This window comes from Oryctolagus cuniculus, chromosome 18 (genome assembly GCF_964237555.1).
Source record: "Oryctolagus cuniculus chromosome 18, mOryCun1.1, whole genome shotgun sequence".
Taxonomy (NCBI): domain Eukaryota; kingdom Metazoa; phylum Chordata; class Mammalia; order Lagomorpha; family Leporidae; genus Oryctolagus; species Oryctolagus cuniculus.
In genome coordinates, this window is record NC_091449.1 from 22275427 (window position 1) to 22294710 (window position 19284).

Genomic DNA, 19284 nt, shown 5'->3' on the forward strand with positions numbered 1-19284 from the left:
CTTCCACTGTTTAGCCTTTTTACTGTTCTTAGATCATGAAACTGTAATGGTGGATGTTCTCTGAGTTACTTCTTTTGCAAAGCAATGGTATAACTGGTATACGACACTTAAATGTATCGTCAATCTTGGACTCAGCACTGAAGATGAACACTCCTAAATGAAGGTGAAATATAATCTGAAAAAAAAACAATTATGCTATTGCATCTTCCCTCATATCCTCAAAGGATATAGAGTGGTGGTTTTCAGTGTGACCTCATACAAAAGAATCACCTGTAGTACTTTTTAAATGCAGATCCTGGGACAGGCATTGTAGGACAGCAGGTTAAAAAGTCACTGCTTGGGATGCCTCATTTCATGTTAGAGGGCCTGGGATCAGGTCCCACCTCTGTCTCTGCTTAGATCCAGCTTTCTGCTCATGTGCCTGGGGAACATTAAATGATGGCGCAGGTACTGAGTTCTGCTACCCATGTAGGAGACCAGAAGGAATATCTGGCTCCTGGTTTCTACCTAGCCCAGCCCTAGCTGTTATTGTGTCCGGCACCATGGCTCACTTGGCTAATTCTCCACCTGCGGCAACGTCACCATGGATTCTACTCCTGGTTGGGGCACCAATTCTGTCCCGGTTGCTCCTCTTCCAGTCCAGCTCTCTGCTGTGGCCAGGGAGTGCAGTGGAGGATGGCCCAAGTGCTTGGGCCCTGCCACCCGCATGGGAGACCAGGAGGAAGCACCCGGCTCCTGGCTTCGGATTGGCACAGCGCGCCAGCCGTAGCGGCCATTTGGAGAGTGAACCAACAGAAGGAAAACCTTTCTCTCTCTCTCTTTCTCTCTCTCTCTGGCTCTACCTATCAAAAAAAAAAAAAAGTTCCTTTTAAATGAAGCACTGTGAAGTATTTCAGGAAGATGCTATAGTGGTGGGCATTCGGCTTAGCAGTTAAGATTCCAGTTAAGAAGCTGTGTCACACGTTCAAGTGCTTTGGTTCAAATCCCAGCTCCAGCTTTCTGCCGATGGTGTTGCTAGCAGGCAGCAATGATGGTTCAAGTAGTTGGGTTGCTGCCACCACATGGGAGACCTGGATTGAGTTCCCAGCTCCTGGCTTTGGCCCTAGCATAGCCCCAGCCATTACAGACATTTGGAGAGTGAGGCAACAGAGGGAAGCTCTCTGTGTCTCTCTCTGTTTCTCTCAAGTAATTAAAAAAACAACAACAACAAACTACTCTCAAAACAGTGCTTTTAAATGCTATTGAGATAAAAACCAAAACCAAGCTTATGCTGAACATATTTATATCCTCATTTTTTAGCTACTTTGAAGTAGTTGTATTTACTGTTATTCATAGTAATTTAAAATAATTTTAAGTATCCCAAAAATTTATCATAAATGAATTAGAAATATAAATGTAATGTATTCATAATCTTACTACTCAGAAATAACAAGTATTTACATTTTGTTGTGTATTATTTCATTTTTTAGGCTAATATAAATGTAGATTTGTGGATGTTTATTGGTTTGCTTTTATAATTTTTTCTTAAGAATTCTTTACTTAGAGAAAATACTTAACCTTTAAAGCTTTAGTTTCCTAAACTGTAAAGTGGGCTTTCTCAGTAAACACACTTATTGTGATGATTGATATAATTGTATCCTTGACACATAGAACATGCTTGGTAAATATTAGCTGCTTTGGAACATAGCCAACATCAAGTTTAATGATAAAGCTTCAAGAATTCCTACTAAAATCATAAGGACACTTGCTGTCACTGCTACTCAGCCTTATTCTGGAGTTTCTTACTAAATCAGAAACTCATGAAAAAAAAAGAAAAAGCATCAATATGGGGGTTACCATCATATGCCAGTGCTGTGGTTTTCTATTTGGAGTTAAGAATTCGCTGAGAAACCTAAACTAATAAGGGACTTAAACTAGACAGAGGTAGAATGTAAAGTGAATATACAAAAATCAGTAGTTTTCCTAAAGCCTAATCCATTATGTAATAGTGACAAAAAGAAGAGGGTCACAGTAATGAGAAATACAAAGTCACAGCTGCTCCACTTTCCAACTCCCTGCTAATGAACCTAGGAAAGCAGCGGAAGATGGCCCAAGTACTTGGACACCTACCACCCACACAAGAGACCCAGATGGAGTTTCTGGCTCTTGGCTTTGGCCTGGCCCAGCCCCAGCTGTTGTCACCATTTGGGGAGTAAAACAGAAGATGGGAGATCTTTCTATCTTTCTCTCTAACTCTGCCTTTCAAACATAAATCTTTAAAAAATAAGAAAGGCACTGGTTAGGGCACCTTCATCCCACATTAAAGTACCTGGGTTCAGTTCTGAGCTGTTGCTCCTGATTTGCTAATGTGAACCCTGGGAGGCAGCCACCAGGGCTCAGGTAGTTGGGCTCCTTTCATCTGAGAGAGGCTTGGATTGAGTTCTCACCTTCAACCCTGCCACCCATTGTGGGCACTTCAGGTGTGAACCAGCAAATAAGAGTGCTCTCTGTCACTCAAATAATAAAATGTAAAATTTCTTAAAACTAAACATGGACGTGTAGCACGTTCTGCTTAAAAACTAAAAGTAATGTGCTTACCTGCTTGATAATAAAATATATATAAAATAAAGCAGTAAATTAAGATGTTAAAATTTAAGTGCTTTTTTTATAGAGAAACAGGTATACTTATATGAAGTGATGGCAAAGGAGGCCTAAAAATCTGCATTTAAATTTCACCAACTAAAATTTCTGAATTTCACAAAAGGGAACACTTGGAATTTTCTTTTAACTAAGATAAGAATGTGAAGCTAGCTCAAAGGGATGTGTTTTATTATGCTGAAATATGTTCCTTCTGAGTTTATTCAGAATAATGTGTCCACGATCACCTGTATTTCTGTATTGATAACAAAGTTGGTGTCATGATTAGTAGACTTAAAGAGGTTTTTAAAATACACAAATGAATTTGTTAGTTGCTTTGATTGCCTCGTTTCTTGTGCCTCTGAGCTCCCTGTGAGTCACAGAATCTTTTCTCAGAAGCCTTGGCAGGTCATTTAATGTGGTATTTAGAAATTACAGCAATAGGCCTTTCAAAAAACTCTATACCTGTGATTAAGTATAGGTGACTGTGAAATATTTTCTGATAAACCAAACCTTACATTAACCACGATGATTCCCCATTATAATCAGTGGAGAAATTGATGTTTCTGTTAGGTAACTTGATCTTTTTTTGGCTGTGGTAACTTGGTCATTAATGACTGGAAATGGTGATACACATTTGTATTGCATACTTCAGTTAACCATAAACTTGGGGAATATTATTAATAAATTGTCCCTTATCTTGTCAGCACTCACCAGTTCACTAGTTGAGGCAGTGCAAATTTTCACACATGGGCAATAGCATTTGCAGCATATTTGGGAAATTTTTGCATAAAATGAGCATAGTTTAGCAAAACATTATACTTTGGTACACTATCATGGGATATAAGAACTCCCTGGACAGATTCACAGCAAACATGGGGACAAAAACATGATGGGCGGACCCACTGTTAACATTCTTTGGTTCACATTGTGACCAGGCTCTGACATCATAAAAGGAAAAATGGAATTTGTAAGTACAAACCCCACACCGCCAAAAACTTGCCAAGAGATATTTCAAATGGCAAGGACTAAGTATGGCTGCTGTGCAGTCATCCGAAGGATTTATTTCTTACTGGCCTTTGAGTTTTGTTTAGTTACTCAGACTCCTTAGGTACTGAAGAACTTCACCTATCTCTCTAGTTCTTTACTTTTTTATAGTAGAAATTTAATAGAGACAATACCCATAAAGATACCACTTTAGTCGTTTATGAAAAGTGCTAAAAAAGTTAAAATGTGCCATTCATAATCTTATGGTGCTTGATATTGAGGAAAGCCTACATTTGGCTGGCCTACCAAATGATCTTTAATAATATTCCTAGGGAATGTTAGACCAGACAGAAGCTTTTGAAAAACCTTACTCCACTAGATGGAAATAAAGTTGTGGGGGTAGGGTTTTGGTGGGAGCAAGATGGGAGATACATTGTTTTGTTTTTAACCTTAGGAACAGCCCATTAAAGATAACCAGTGTTAAGCTCTGGTCTGATAAATAGATTAACTCGAATTTGTGTTAAGGATTTAAATTGAGAGAAATAAAGCTCTAGACAGTTTCAGAGTCTAGATTATTTTGAAATCCCCAGTAGGGTAGTTTCTTATCTTTTGGTTACGTTTTAGGTCGGTCAAGCCCTCAGTTAGATCCTTTGAGAAAAAGCCCAACCATGGAACAAGCAGTACAGACCGCCTCGGCCCACTTACCTGCTCCAGCACCTGTTGGGAGAAGGAGCCCTGTATCAACCAGGCCTTTGCCATCTACCAGCCAAAAAGCAATAGAGAATCAAGAGCACAGGCGAGGTAGAACTTTAGCTATTTACTGTTCCTTAATTGACTGATCAATATTCTGCACTCACCTTATTTTCATTGAGTATTTATTTCATTGAGTATTCACTCATTTCATTGAGTATTCCTAGAAGGTTTAAACTGAACCTGATAGAATATTCACTCTCAGATTTGACTCAAACTGGTGGGAGGGGGCATAGGTTTTGGATTGGGGCTGCCTCCATTTTTAACTTTACAGAATGTTTTGATTATGTGTCCTGACTTGATATGCATGTCTTCTTCTATAGCTGAAGTACACAAAGTTTCAAGACCAGAAAATGAGCAACTCAGAAATGATAACAAGAGACAAGTAGGTAAGTTACTTGGATCTGAAAGCCATGTCTTGTGCTTCTCAATAGAGAGAACATTTTAGATGTGTAACACGTAATTACTATAAAAAATGAAAGACAGTGGTTGGTAACTATAAAGCAGTATTACAAGGGCATGTCTTTGTGATGACAGAATTCAAATTCTTTGATTTGGTGATGGTTATGCAAAACTATATTTATGATAAAATGTCATAAAACTATATATAAAGTGGTACCCAAACATGATTACATGCACCAACTGGTGACATCTGAATAAAATGTAAGGTTTAGTTAATTATGTTGTACCAGTGTCAGTATCCTGGCTTTGATAGTGTACAGGAGTTATGTGAGATGTTACTGTTGGGGTTCAGAAAGCTGTTGGGCCCAAGGACGACTACTCTGTACTATTTTTTCCATTTATTAGGTATAATTTTTAAATAAAGGGAAAAATGTACTTGATGGTAGGTAGTTGTCTTTTAATATATTCTTGAATGTTATGTGGTACTAGGATTTGTTTATTTATATTTAGTACATGGTTCTATGGCTTTCCTCAAGTTATTTTTGTTTGTAGCAGTTTCTGGTTAGCATTATAAAATTGATTGCTCTCATTGTTTTCTGTGCCTTCAGAAATGGAATTAACTGTACATTAGAAGTTTGAAAAGTTTGCTCCTTAATATTATGGAAGCTGAAAGCTTTTTTTTTTTTTATGTAATTGTTAACAAACTAATTTTTTTCATGATTATGATCGATAAGGTTTTTTTTAACATTTATTTATTTATTTATTTGAAAGGCAGAGTTACAGAGAGGCAGAGAGAAAAAGAGGGGTCTTCCATCTGCTGGTTCACTCCCCAAATGGCCACAATGCCTGGAGCTGGGCCAGTCTGAAGCCAGGAGCCCAAGCACTTGGACCATCTTGTACTCCTTTCCCAGGCACTGCATGTGGTAGCTTTACCTGCTATGTCACAGTGCTGGCCCCAGTTTTTTACATTTTATGTTTTGTAGTCCATATAATTTATCTTCAACATTTGTTTCACTAATATTATCAAATTAGAGTAAATTATAATTTAGAAATTTTAAATTTTTAAAAAGGATAATGTATAATCACTTTAATTAGCTAATGATTTGAAAGTGATTAATTTTCTCACTTTTAGAAACCAAGATAGGATATTTTTAAATGTATTGACACTTTTGGCCGGCTTACTAGGCTAATCCTCTGCCTGCAGTGCCGGCACCCCGGGTTCTAATCCCGGTTGGGGTGCCAGATTCTGTCCCAGTTGCCCCTCTTCCAGTCCAGCTCTCTGCTGTGGCCAGGGAGTGCAGTAGAGGATGGCCCAAGTGCTTGGGCCCTGCACCTGCATGAGAGACCAGGAGGAAGCACCTGGCTCCTGGCTTCAGATCAGCACAGTGCGCCGGCCGTAGCAGCCATTTGAAGGGTGAACCAACAGAAGGAAGACCTTTCTCTCTCTCTCTCTCTCTCTCTCACTCTCACTCTCACTGTCTAACTCTGCCTGGCAAGAAAAAAAATGTATTAACACTTTTGATTCTCTTGTAAGTTTTTGTGTATATTGTTCTTTGTGTTATGTGCTGTGGAATAGTTTTCAGTTTGATTTACTATATTTTACTTTATTTGGAAAAAAGGGAACTCCTTTATTCTCCTAATTGTCATTCTCCTGTCACTTAAAAATTATTTTAAGGAAATAGGGACGGGTGCTTGGTGTAGCAGTTAAGATACCCGTATCCCAAATCAGAGTACCTGGGTTCAAGTCCTAGCTCTATTTCCTGTTCCAGCTTCCTGCTAGTGGTACACTCTGTGAAATAGCAGTGATGACCCAAGTAAATGGTTTTCTGTCTCCCATAAGGGGGTCCTAGAATGAGTTTCGGCTCTTGGCTTCAGCCTAGCTGTTGTGGGCATTTGGAGAGTGGACCAGCCAATGGAAGGGGTGTGTGTGTGTGTGTGTTTGTGGGTAGGTATCTATCTGTGTCTGAATAAAAATAAAAACTATTAAAAATAAAAATTATAAAGAAATGAATAGGGACCAGCATAGCAGGTAAAGCTACCACCTGCAACGCCAGCATCCCATATCTGTGCCAGTTTGAATACCAACTTCTCCACTTCCAATCCAGCTCCCTGCTAAATGACCTAGGAGGAGCAGCAGAAAATGGCCCAGACCTAGCTATGGTGGCCACTTGGGAAGTGAACCAGCAGATAGAAGACCTCTCTGTCTCTGTATCTCTGCCTTTCAAATAAATAAATAAATCTTTAATAAAAAGTTTTAGTATTTTTGGGCTGGTGCTGTGCTCTCTACCATGCCCTGGGAAAGCAATAGAAGATGGCCTAAGTCCTTGGGCTCCTGTATCCATGTATAAGATGCAGAAGAAGCTTCTGGCTTTAGATTGGCACAGGTCTGGCTGTTGCAACCATTTGAGGAATGAACCCGTGGATGGAAGACCAACCTGTCTGCCTCTGCCTCTGTGTAACTCTGCCTTTCAAATAAAATAAATAAATCTTAAAAAAAAAAAAAAAAGTAATAGTGTTTTGAGGATAGATCTCTATAAAATCTAAGAAAAATATCAGAATATTCATTGTCTGTTAATGAACCACTGGGGGGCTAGAGATGAGTTCTGAAAGTTGTGTGTTTTTTTGTTTTTTTGTTTTTTTTTCCAAAGATTTATTTATTTATTTATTTGAAAGGCAGAGTTGCAGAGAGAGGGAGAGACAAAGAGAGCTCTTCTATCCACTGGTTCACTCCCCAGATGACCACAATAGCCAAGGCTGGGCCAAGCTCAAGTACCCACATGGGATGCCGTCATCGTGGGTGGCAACTTAACCTCTACGCCACAACACCAGCTCCTAAATCACTGTTTTTTAAAAGGTGGATTGTGCTGTATTTCCTGGTGTGTGGCAGAGGCATTATTAACTTTTTAATAGTAAAGTTGAATGTTTTAAACATCCAGCTTATCTAGATTTAAGTGTCTGCTTATGCTGCTGTGGGTTTTTGGGTTTTTGTTTTGTCTTTGGTTTTGTTTTGTTTTGTTTTTGTGGTTTGTTTTCTCAAGCCCAGGCAATTAGCCAAACCTCAGCAAACAGTGAACACAACCTGTCTATTCCCCCTAGTCACTCCTGATCTTTGTCAGGGTGCGCTAAACATTTCATATAATTACAGTCATTAAATTCATTCATACTGCTTTGTGCTGTGTGTTTTTCAGTTAACCCACATCAAATATTATTCTTTATTCCTTTTTTATCTTAGTCTTTCCTGTTGTGTTGGCTGTTTTCACTGTAAATTGTGCTGCTCTGCTTTGTCATCTCAAGTGATTGACTAAAATCCTGTTACTGTTACAGAGAGGGAATATATAGATACCAGAGGGCTTGAGTGATGTGGAACCTTGTAGAGGGAGACAGGCAGTAAAGGTGAGGTGGGAAGTGGTTGGAGTCAGAACTAGTTCTTCCTGTCTGCTGTTTTACCTCTGACGTGGAGATTACACCTCCTACCTTGCAATTTGTGCTGATAAGTGTTCACTTCTTTTTCTTACTATAAATCTTGTTTCCTGTGATCTGCTTTCTTTTTTTTTTTTTTTTTTTTTTGTTTTATATTTTCTCCTTTTTTTTTTTTTTTTTAATCTTTTATTTAATGAATATAAATTTCCAAAGTACGACTCATGGGTTACAATGGCTTTCCCCCCCATACCGTCCCTCCCACCCACAACCCTCCCCTTTCCCACTCCCTCTCCCCTTCCATTCACATCAAGATTCATTTTTGATTATCTTAATATACAGAAGATCAGCTTAGTATACCTTAAGTAAGGATTTCAACAGTTTGTTCCCACACAGAAACATAAAGTGAAAAATAATAGATGATTTTTTTTTAAATCATGATGAAATCAGATCAGACCTATTGTCATGTTTAATCCCAGTGAGAGTCAAGTTGGGAATTGATAATTTCTTTTTTTTTTTTTTTTTTTTTTTTTTTTACAGAAGATCAGTTTAGTGTACATTAAGTAAAGATTTCAATCGTTTGCACCCCCATAGAAACACAAAGTGAAATAAACTGTTTGAGTACTCGTTATAGCATTAAGCCCCAGTGCACAGCACACTAAGGACAGAGATCCTACATGAGGAGTAAGTGCATAGTGACTCCTGTTGTTGACTTTACAAACTGACACTCCTGTTTATGGCATCAATAATCTCCCTATGCACCAGTCATGAGTTTCCAAGGCTATGGAAGCCCTCTGAGTTCTCCGACTCTTATCTTGTTTAGACAAGGTCATAGTCAAAGTGGAGGTTCTCTCCTCCCTTCAGAGAAAGGCACCTCCCTCTTTGAAGACCTGTTCTTTCCACTGGGATCTCACTCACAGAGATCTTTTTGCCAGAGTGCCTTGGCTTTCCATGCCTGAAATACTCTCATGGGCTTTTCAGCCAGATCCGAGTGCCTTTAGGGCTGATTCTGAGGCCAGAGTGCTATTTAGGACATCCGCCATTCTATGAGTCTGCTGAGTATCTCACTTCCCATGTTGGACCTGTGATCTGCTTTCTAAATATTGAGACACACTATCTGTGTGTCTGGCACTGTGAAAGTTTTAGGGGACAAAGCAGTAAGGAGACCAAAGCTGCTTCTTCAAGGAGCATGCATGAACTCAGTGTAAAAGTTGCCAGAGCTATTGTTAGGTTGTGTCTCTTCAACAACACATACATGAGTATAGACCCCATAAATCGAATTGTTTATAAATTCTCTGTGTGCTGGTCTCAGTATGCCCAGTGTCAGTAAAACATAATTTCTTTGTTATATTTTAAGAAGACAATTACTAATACATGTTGCCATTTATTAGTGTTTTGTTGACTACTTCACATAAAAACCCACAATAACAATTTCTGTCTAAACCCCACTGAACCTTCAACATACCAAATGATTTCTCTGTCTGTTCTTTATTAACACAGTTCCAGGTGCTCCTTCAGCTCCAAGGAGAGGGCGTGGAGGTCATCGAGGTGGCAGAGGAAGGTTTGGTATCCGGCGAGATGGTCCAATGAAATTTGAGAAAGACTTTGACTTTGAAAGTGCAAATGCACAATTTAACAAGGAAGAGATCGACAGAGAGTTTCATAACAAACTTAAATTAAAAGGTAAGTTGATTTTTGTACTCAAAGTAATCTTATTAGATCTGTGAATCATGGTTTTTCAGTTTAGGTTGCCAGTTTGATTTAGTGACTTCTATGATATGTGCTTATTTTTCATTAGAAGATAAACTTGAGAAACAGGAGAAACCTGTAAATGGTGAAGATAAAGGAGACTCAGGAGTTGATACACAAAACAGTGAAGGAAATGCAGATGAAGAAGATCCGCTTGGACCTAATTGCTACTATGACAAAACTAAATCTTTCTTTGACAATATTTCTTGTGATGATAACAGGTATGGTCTTTTAAGCTGTTCTTGTGCTCTTATGTTGAAGTATAAAGTGGTTTCATGTAAATTCACGAGATTGAATGAGTACATTTAAATATCTAATGACCACGATAGATTTTTTAACATTTTATTTTGCCAAAAGGAAACACTGTATATTAAAGCTTTATATGATTCTTTCAGAAGAGGAAATGGCCATATACTTAGGTTTAGGAACACGTTCACATCTAACAGAAGCAATCATACAACATTTAAGCATTTTTCTTTACCCCTCTACGTTGCATTTCAGATGAAACCAGGGTCAAAAGTGCTAATAATACTTTGAAGTTTGATGATATGCTAAAACCCTGCCATACTGTAGTTTATATGGGTTCAAAGTGTCAGATTATTGTGAGGGTAATTAAAGGACCCAGCATAACAAGCTGAGTTCCCAGGGGTTCGGCTGCCCAGTTGTCCTTATCCTGGCTGCAGAATGGCACCACCTAGTGGCAATTGTTGGCTTCATTTTAGTATGGCCAGAGATGCTTCTGAGACCTGCAGGTATGAGGCATGGATGACACCAGCAGCAGTTTACTCTTGCTGGATTACTAGGCACCAGAGCTAGACTGGGCCAGGATCATGCTGGGGACCCAGGAACTTACCCTCCATCTCTTTGCTTCCCTTGACAGGATTTCCTTTCTTAACTTCGCCCTCTTGTCTGCTGAAGCTGAACGGAGAGTGGAATCAATTGCCACTCCCATTATATCTGAATTTCCCTTATCCTAGGTCATATTTCACATGAGATTTATCAGAATATTATAGCAACATAAAGAACTCATATGCTATGGATAGCTTTCGATAACTTAGAAAGGAGCCTATTTTAATGGCTCTTTAGGAATTAATGCTACTTATTTTTGCTGATAAATGTTCTTTAAGGCTGATTTTCACTAAAGATCATTTGCTTTTATAATAGAGAACGAAGACCAACCTGGGCTGAGGAAAGAAGATTAAATGCCGAAACGTTTGGAATCCCACTCCGTCCAAACCGTGGCCGTGGGGGATACAGAGGCAGAGGAGGTCTTGGTTTCCGTGGTGGCCGAGGGCGTGGTAGCGGGAGAGGTGGTGCCTTTACCACCCCTCGAGGATTCCGTGGTGCATTCAGAGGAGGTCGTGGGGGCAGAGAGTTTGCAGATTTTGAGTATAGAGTAAGTATCATTACATGCTCATTTTAAGAAACAGTCATTTGTTGCCTGAGTCCAAACAATTAACTGTTTTCATTTGAAGAAAGTAAAAGATAGAAGTGTGATTTTTTTTTTCTGCTTTTATGCAACTGTGACATTAGATTGTATGGACTAGTAATTCTAGTACCCCCTCCCACTCCCCCAAGGAAAACTGTTAGAGATTAACTCAGTTGCTTGTTTTTTCCATTTCTTTTTTTTTTTTTTTTTTAAGATTTTATTTATTTATTTGAAATTCAGAGTTACACAGAGAGAGGAGAGGCAGAGAGCGAGAGAGAGAGAAGTCCTCCATCCGATGGTTTACTCCCCAGTTGGCTGCAATGGCTGGAGCTGCACCGATCCGAAGCCAGGAGCCAGGAGCCTCCTCCAGGTCTCCCATATGGGTGCAGGGGCCCAAGGAGTTGGGCCATCCTCCACTGCTTTCCCAGGCCATAGCAGAGAGCTGGATCAGAAGTGGAACAGCCAGGTCTCGAACTAGTGCCTATATGGGATGCTGGCACTTTAGGCCAGGGCGCCACAGCACCATCCCCTCCATTTCTTCTTTTTAAGAAAGCTTGGGGGCCGGCACACCGGGTTCTTGTCCCAGTTGCCCCTCTTCCAGGCCAGCTCTCTGCTGTGGCCCGCGAGTGCAGTGGAGGATGGCCCAGGTGCTCGGGCCCTGCACCCCATGGAAGACCAGGAGAAGCACCTGGCTCTTGCCATTGGATCAGCGCGGTGCGCCGGCCGCGGTGGCCATTGGAGGGTGAACCAACGGCAAAGGAAGACCTTTCTCTCTGTCTCTCTCTCTCACTGTCCACTCTGCCTGTCAAAAAAAAAAAAAAAATAGCTTGGGAAGGGGACACAGGAAAGATCACTAAAGACATCATATGAAAAAGTAATGTCACCTTTTTACAGAAGATGCTTTTAATACCAGATTTGTACCAGAGTGGAAGGCAGCTAACATTTATGTAGCATTTCTCTAAATTTTTTCATGTATGTTTTAAACCCTATATCAGTTCTGTGAGCTTGATTCTAGTATTATTCCCATTTTACAAATGAAGAAACAAAGCTATTTAGTGACTTATTCAAGTCACACAGCTAGTGTGTGACTGGGTGTTAAAACTAGCAGTTTGGTTCCTGGGTTAGGGCTCTTAATTTAATTTGTGGAAAACTCACTTCATTTTCCCTGGTTTTCTTATTCACCATGGTCTTAAAAATGTTAGAACATATTGGCATTCAGGAACTGCCACTGGAGAATTCTGTGGCTCTGGAGAGTATGCTTATACATATCATTTACTTCTTGATGGGGTACATAAATTAAGGCATCATAGTAACTATCCTAATAATAAACTCTCCTAGTTTGTTCATTTTTAGTAGTGGACAGGAAACTAATAACAGAGGTGATAAGAATTCCTTGTAAAAAAGTCTACAAGTAGCAGAGGGCAGCTGCAAACAGAAAGCCCTCCTGGAAGGAATTTCCAGGCCCAGTGTTGAAATCTGGCTGTTGTTGAGATGTCTGGAGAAGGAAATGAGTATTAATGACTTTCAATCCTGGTCTATTAATTTTGATGCTTCTGATACTATATGCTACCACAGCAAAATCTGCTGAAGATTAGCCTCAAATCATTAGTTCATCCTCTTTAGCCACAGTGATCTGAGCTGTTTGCAGAACTTCTGACTTGCAAAATCAACATCCCAGCTGGGAGAATTTGTTCTAGAAATTTCAGAATGGCTCTTACTTGTCACTATTTTTTTTTTTAATATTTATTTATTTACTTGAGAGTCATAGTTACAGACAGAGAGAGTTCTTCCATCTGCTGGTTTACTCCCCAAATGGCTGCAATGGCTGGAGCTGGGCCTATCTGAAGCCAGGAGCTTCTTCCAGCTCTCCCATATAGGTGCGGGGGCCCAACACTTTGGCTATCTGCTGCTGCTTTCCCAGGCCATCAGCAAGGAGTGAGATCAGAAGTGGATTTGAATCCTGGTGGCACAGGCAGATGTTTCACCTACTACACCACAGTGCCAGCCTCCACCTGTCACTATTACTGTTCTTGAGGTTACCAGTGACCTCTTGGAGAATTCAGTAGCCTTTTCACAAATACTGGCCTTTAGTGCCTGACTACTCAGTCAGCCTAAGATCTTCCCAATTTTTTTGTAATAGTCTTGACACATACAGACACGCACAGTTTTTATAAAAGTGTCCCTCGGCATAGGCTCTGAGGTGCTTCACGATCTGCCTGCTTCTCCAGGTCCGTTGGCTATGATCGTTATTGCCAGCAGGACTTCTTCCTTCACCCGGTCTGCTGAAGACATGTAGGCCTTCTTGTTTTATTCCAAGTGTACCCCTATCTCAGGGTCTTTTTGCTCAGTCCTCTACTTGGAATATTCGGTTTGTTCCCTGTGAGCATTTATGCACATTCGCTCTCATGTATGCATACTTGTTTGAGTGTTCTCTTGATCTCCAGCTCCTACCTTTGTGAGCTTCTGCATTTATCGCTTCAAATCAGTTTTGTTTTTGTTTTTTTGCTTTTAAACCTTTATTTATTTACTTAAAGGCAGAGAGAGAGGAAAGACAGTGAGATCTTCCATCCACTGGTTCACTCCGTAGGGGCCTAAGTTTGGGCCATCTTCCGCTGCTTTCCCAGGAGATGAGAAGCAGAGCAGCCGGGACTTCATCCAGTGCCCATAGGAGTCGGAGACAGCAGCTTAACCCACTGCACCACAGTGCCAACCCCTCAGATCCGTTTTTCAGCTTGAACCTTGTGTGCTTCTCCCATGCATTTCTCTGTGTTCACTTGTTTTTGTCCTGCCAACACCTTAAACTTAATGTTCCTCAAACTGACTTCATCCAGTCATCGCAGCTCTGTCTCCTTCCCGTGTTCCAAGTTAACTAACAGTTTACTGCCCAGATCAGGGCCCAGTTCCCTGTCACCACATTCATTCCTTTGAGATGGCCCTGCCAGCTGCCGTAATAACCTGCTGGTCTTCAGGCCTTCGGTTTCTCTTTACCCTCTTTCAGGCATATCAGAACCTGTAGCAACTCCTTATTGCAGACCACTTTGAGTGAACTTGGTTTGAGAAAAAATACGTTTAAATTAGACTTCAATCCAGATGACAGTTTTAGTAATTGCTGCTAGTGTGACCTCAGTTGAGCTCTTAAACCTTCAGACCCTCAGTTTGACATTTGTGGAAAGAGTTGCACACAGCTTAATCTAAAATACGTGTTTTGAAGATCTTACACTTTGTGAGTTGGAAAACATTTGAGAAGCCTGACTGTTCAGCCAAACCATGAACCTCTTCTGTAGAGTCCCTTTTGGGGATTAGGAGTCCCAGAATGCTCTCGTAGTTAGGATCTATACTCCCACCACCACCACCCCTTCCTCCAACCCCCCCCCCCCCCCGCTCACTCTCTCTCTCTCTCTCACACACACACAATTTGAGTGAAAATCTTTCCCTTTATTTTCAACCTATTTAACTCTATCCTTGTAAGTGCACAGAATATATATACTCTCTAGTGTGTGGTAGTTTTATTTGAAAAAATAGTGTTATTTTCTCAGTATGACTGAACGGTTATTTCCTTTTTTTTGAATAGTCATCAACAGACCTTTATTGAGTAACGACTGTGTGCATGCTACATGCAGTTATTAACACAAATGTTTTTTGAAGCCATGTCACATTGCTCATTTTAACCTCTTATTAAAACCCCTACCACATATTGCAAAATTCAGATGCATTGCAGAGGTTATCTGCATAAGTCTTTATCCACACTAGTGGATAGACTCCAACCTCTGCTTGGGTATTTCAAGGAGCGATGGATTCAGTGGACCCTCAGGCATTTTACCCTAGTGGTTAGAACTTGTAATATTACCTAGCCCTGACTGTAAGGGCCTACTGGATATACCCTGCCCTGTTTCTCATTCGCATTTAACCTACTTGATTCAAGCCAGTTGACTAATGGTCATCTTTTATACACACTACTCTTGACTCCATCACTAGCTTCATTCATTTACCAAACACGCAAAATTGTTCATATATGCCAGACCCTAAGCTGGCTGTAACAGATGTAAGCCATCTCTTTTTCATGGGTTTTGTTTTGTTCTGTGTCACCAGTTAGATGGGGGCCTCTTGACATTAGTGAATTAATGTCTCTACTCTCTCTACCAAAACACTTCATCAGCATGCAGCAATAGTTGGATTGAACTAATCGCTTATGTTGATTGGGAAGTCACTCCTTCAGTCCTCACTGAGGCTAAAGGCCTGTCAGTGTAGCTAGCCCTTGATTGTCCATTCCAGAGTTGAATGCCCCATCTGCCACTAGTGCCCTGACCTCAGCAACCTAGATCAGCTTCTAGATCATATCCTCTGGTACCTTTAGAGGTTTTAAATAATGAATGACCACTCTTACATGAAGGAGATTTACTTTAAGGATTCAACTTATTTCTTAAACATCATCTGACTCTTCTTTCCAGAAATGAGAGTAAGACACGTTGGCTTTGTTCTGTCTGCTGTATTTGGCACACATCATTAACAGTCTTGGGATGAGCATAAGCAGACTTGGTAGTTCAACAGAAACATGGGTAATGATAGGATCCTTAAAAGAGTCAACGAGGGTGCCAGCACTGTGATACAGTAGGTTAAGCCTCCGCCTGCAACACTGGCATCCCATATAGGTGCTGGTTCAAGTCCCTGATGTTCCACTTCTGATCCAGCTCCCTGCTAATGCGCCTGGGAAAGCAGCAGAAGATAGCCCAAGTGCTTGGGGCCCATACCCACATGGGAGACCCAGAAGAAGCTCCCAGCCCTGCCTGTTGCGGCCATTTGGGGAGTGAACCAGTGGATAGAAGATATCTACACACCCCACCCCCACCCCGTAACTCTGCCTATCAAATAAATAAATAAATCTTTTTAAAAATACATGAATAATTAAATAAAAGATTCAGCCAAACTAGTACCTCTCTCCTGCCCTACCCCATTAGATGGTTAGAAACTAAGGACCCCCAAGAAGTTAATTCTCTTGATCTAGGTCCAAACTAATAAAGCCAAAATTCACTCTCGTAACTTCCAGCCAATGTTCCTTGAGGATAATATTAGAAACGTAAACTTTTGGTAAGTTTGGTTCTTTTGTGAAAAACCTTTTTTCATTCTTTTTGGAAGTAAGATCAGGACTGGGGTAATTAAGAGTGTAGCCAGCTCCTATTTTAAAAACAGTGCTGCCGCCAAATAGGTTAAGCCGCTGTGATGGGTTAGACAGATGGCCTCGCACTTGAGTCTGTTTCTTGAGAGAGGGTCCAGAGACAATGAAGTATCCAAAATGACTTGGCATGCCTCTCTCCCTCTCCCTCTTTATCTTCTCCTGTTCTCCCTTGTCTCTCCTCTCCTCTCTTCCTCTCGCTCCCTTTTTTTTACCTTTCAGAAAACTACAGCTTTTGGACCCTAAAAGGTCTGGATTGATCGAACTACTTTCTGAAAGGTAAAAAATAAGTAAATAAATTGGGAGATGGAAAGTTTGGCTTTTGTGGGAGACGGTGGGTTCATCTTTAGCTCATTATTTTTCTATACCAACATATACCATGCCATAGGTATTTAACATTTTACAAATAGGTTGGTGTGGTATACACAGAGGAAATGAGGTGTTTTACCCAGGAAGTGTCTGCTTATAACAGTGGGGATGAAATCAGGTGTGAGGGAGCAGCTGTCTGGAGGGACATGGAAGCCCCGCCCCACCCCCTGTGTACAAGGCTTTCAGTCTGAAATCATCTTACAACAAAGCTCCTTGAGATTTTGGTGGTTTCTACTCGCTGCTGCTTAAACATTTCTCAGTCACCTCACTGTTTTTTAGAACTTACTTCAAACTTAAATATTAGCCTTTTAAACAGATTTGTTTTCTCTGGGCATGAAATTTTGGAAAGAAATGGTATTTTACTGTCTGGATATTTTATTTCTTAATAAAGACATTAAAAATTAGGGATCTTATGACACTTGGTTCAAAGTGTGTTGTCAATTATATTTGCTAAGTTTGATTACCAAGTTGAAAGTCTAAGTTAGTAGAGCAACCAAAGGTAGTGGTGGCACCCCTGTGTCTTAGGGTGGCCTTCTTGCTGGATCAACCCAGCACACCACTGCTTTAATCTCCACTGACAGGGAAATGCATAAACAGTGAGCTACTCAATGTGTGTGGAAGCTAAAAAAAAAAAAAAAAAAAAAAAGCATTTCCTGAAAGTCAGTGAAACGGACTTTCCATGAAAGTGAAAAGTGGGTAATTAATTTAAGCAAGTAAAAAGAAATGCTTACTGATTAACCAGTACTTTGAGGAATGAGCTAATTTTATATTTTCCTTTTTAGAAAGACAACAAAGTTGCTGCATAGTCAACAAACCAGTCTTTGAAAATAAGTGAATTTCTAGCTCTTCATGGTCCTGGAAATTGGTTTCAGTCTTTGCGAAGAATGAAGAAGTGAATTTGCTGTATATTTGTCACCAGCACTGGGTTTTTGTTCGTTTGTTTTTCTGCTTCATTTCAAAGATAAAATGCAGTTACTTTTGGGGGGAGGAAGGCTCATCTTTAAAAAATGAGCATTAAATATATTTGGAATAGCAGAAGGTTAAGTAATTTCTTATGTATAGTTAAACTAAAGCAGTACTTCAATGGGACTTATAAGTATTTTTTCATCACTGAAAGGATTTTTCTTATCACTAAATTGTATTTGGCAATTATTGCAGGTTGCCTGCAGATAGGGCCGTGATACTGTGTTTTGAGCCACAGCAGGTTGTGTGTGTGTATGTGTGTGGGTGTGTGTGTGTCTATATCTTTCTCTCTTTTTCTTTCTTTCTTTTTGGAAATCCTGTAATATGAGGTAGCCTATTTCGTCAATTAATTAGGGTGCTGGATGGTAGAGAATTTTGTCAGTCAACTATGTACACACAGTAAATACTGTTTCTTAGGCAAAGGTAACTTTTTTATATAGTTGTAAAATTCCATTATATTCCATTGCCAAAGAAACATTAAGAACTTTGTATAGCTGTATAAAAAGCAACTAATTTTTTAAAGAATAAACATTTTAAAGTCAGCAAACATACTGTGTCCTTGCAGAAGTTGATGAGTTATGGGTGGGCCTTTTTTCTTAGCTTTCCAGGCTTAAGATTTTTGATTTCTTTTTTAATGTTTGGAACATAAATGAAGATTTGATACATTCTTTCATTATCTAAAAAGGGTAAATTATTCATGCTCGTTGTAAGAACTTCATTTTGTAGCAAATGGCATATCACAGGATTTGTCCAAATAATAGATATTTTCAGTATACAAATGTAAATAATCATAGATAAGAATGTACTCAGCTGTATTTTCAGATAAGGAATCCTCTCCCTTTTTTAAGACATTAAAGACTATGCCTCAATTAACTTGTTCTTCCTGATATGCCTGGAATTTAGTCATGATACCTTGACTCATTCCATTATGTTTCAAAAGGACTCTAGAGTGTTAGAAGTTACTTTGGCAGCCTGTAACACATCACAACACTGGTCCTTGGGCCTGTGACCCACAAATGACTCATTGCTAATTATAAATTGCTAGTAGATCTTTTTGATATTTTAAGCTATGGTGGAAAAAAATCTGGCCATTTTTGTGTTTTTATGAAGGCCATTAAATAAAGGGATCCAAAGATTTAAATATTTTTATCAATTTTGAGTTTTGTTAACATTCAGTAGTTAAAATATTCAGTAGTGATAACGATGTGGAATACTGCACTGTAGGAGAATTGGAATACTTAAAGATGGTTGATATTTTTAATTTTAATTTTATATCTTTTGTATAGCTCTACAAGGAAATGTTTTGTAATTTGGTTTCATATTATTAAGATCCAGTCCTTGGCAGCCATAGTGTAGATAATATTGTTTAGTACTATTTGCTTGCATGTACCAGCAAAACCTTTTGGAGGACCCACAAATCATGATATTAAAC

The 19284-nt window shown here is 39.7% G+C and overlaps 1 protein-coding gene across 4 annotated transcripts in view; it reads left to right on the top strand.

The window, feature by feature from the left end:
- Positions 1 to 18399, top strand: part of LSM14A (LSM14A mRNA processing body assembly factor) — a 56443-nt gene extending 38044 nt beyond the window's left edge. Inside the window, exons 5-11 of one of the 4 annotated variants that reach the window (XM_017342217.3) lie at positions 4228 to 4404; positions 4677 to 4742; positions 9673 to 9855; positions 9971 to 10142; positions 11086 to 11317; positions 16743 to 16799; positions 17672 to 18399. In XM_017342217.3, coding sequence (XP_017197706.1) covers positions 4228 to 4404; positions 4677 to 4742; positions 9673 to 9855; positions 9971 to 10142; positions 11086 to 11317; positions 16743 to 16766 — 854 coding nt within the window. In that variant the 3' untranslated portion in view covers positions 16767 to 16799; positions 17672 to 18399. The remainder of the gene's footprint in view (positions 1 to 4227; positions 4405 to 4676; positions 4743 to 9672; positions 9856 to 9970; positions 10143 to 11085; positions 11318 to 16742; positions 16800 to 17671) is intronic. The other 3 variants (XM_002711503.5, XM_008257276.4, XM_051846731.2) reach the window with 3 other exon arrangements.
- Positions 18400 to 19284: the final 885 nt, after the last annotated feature.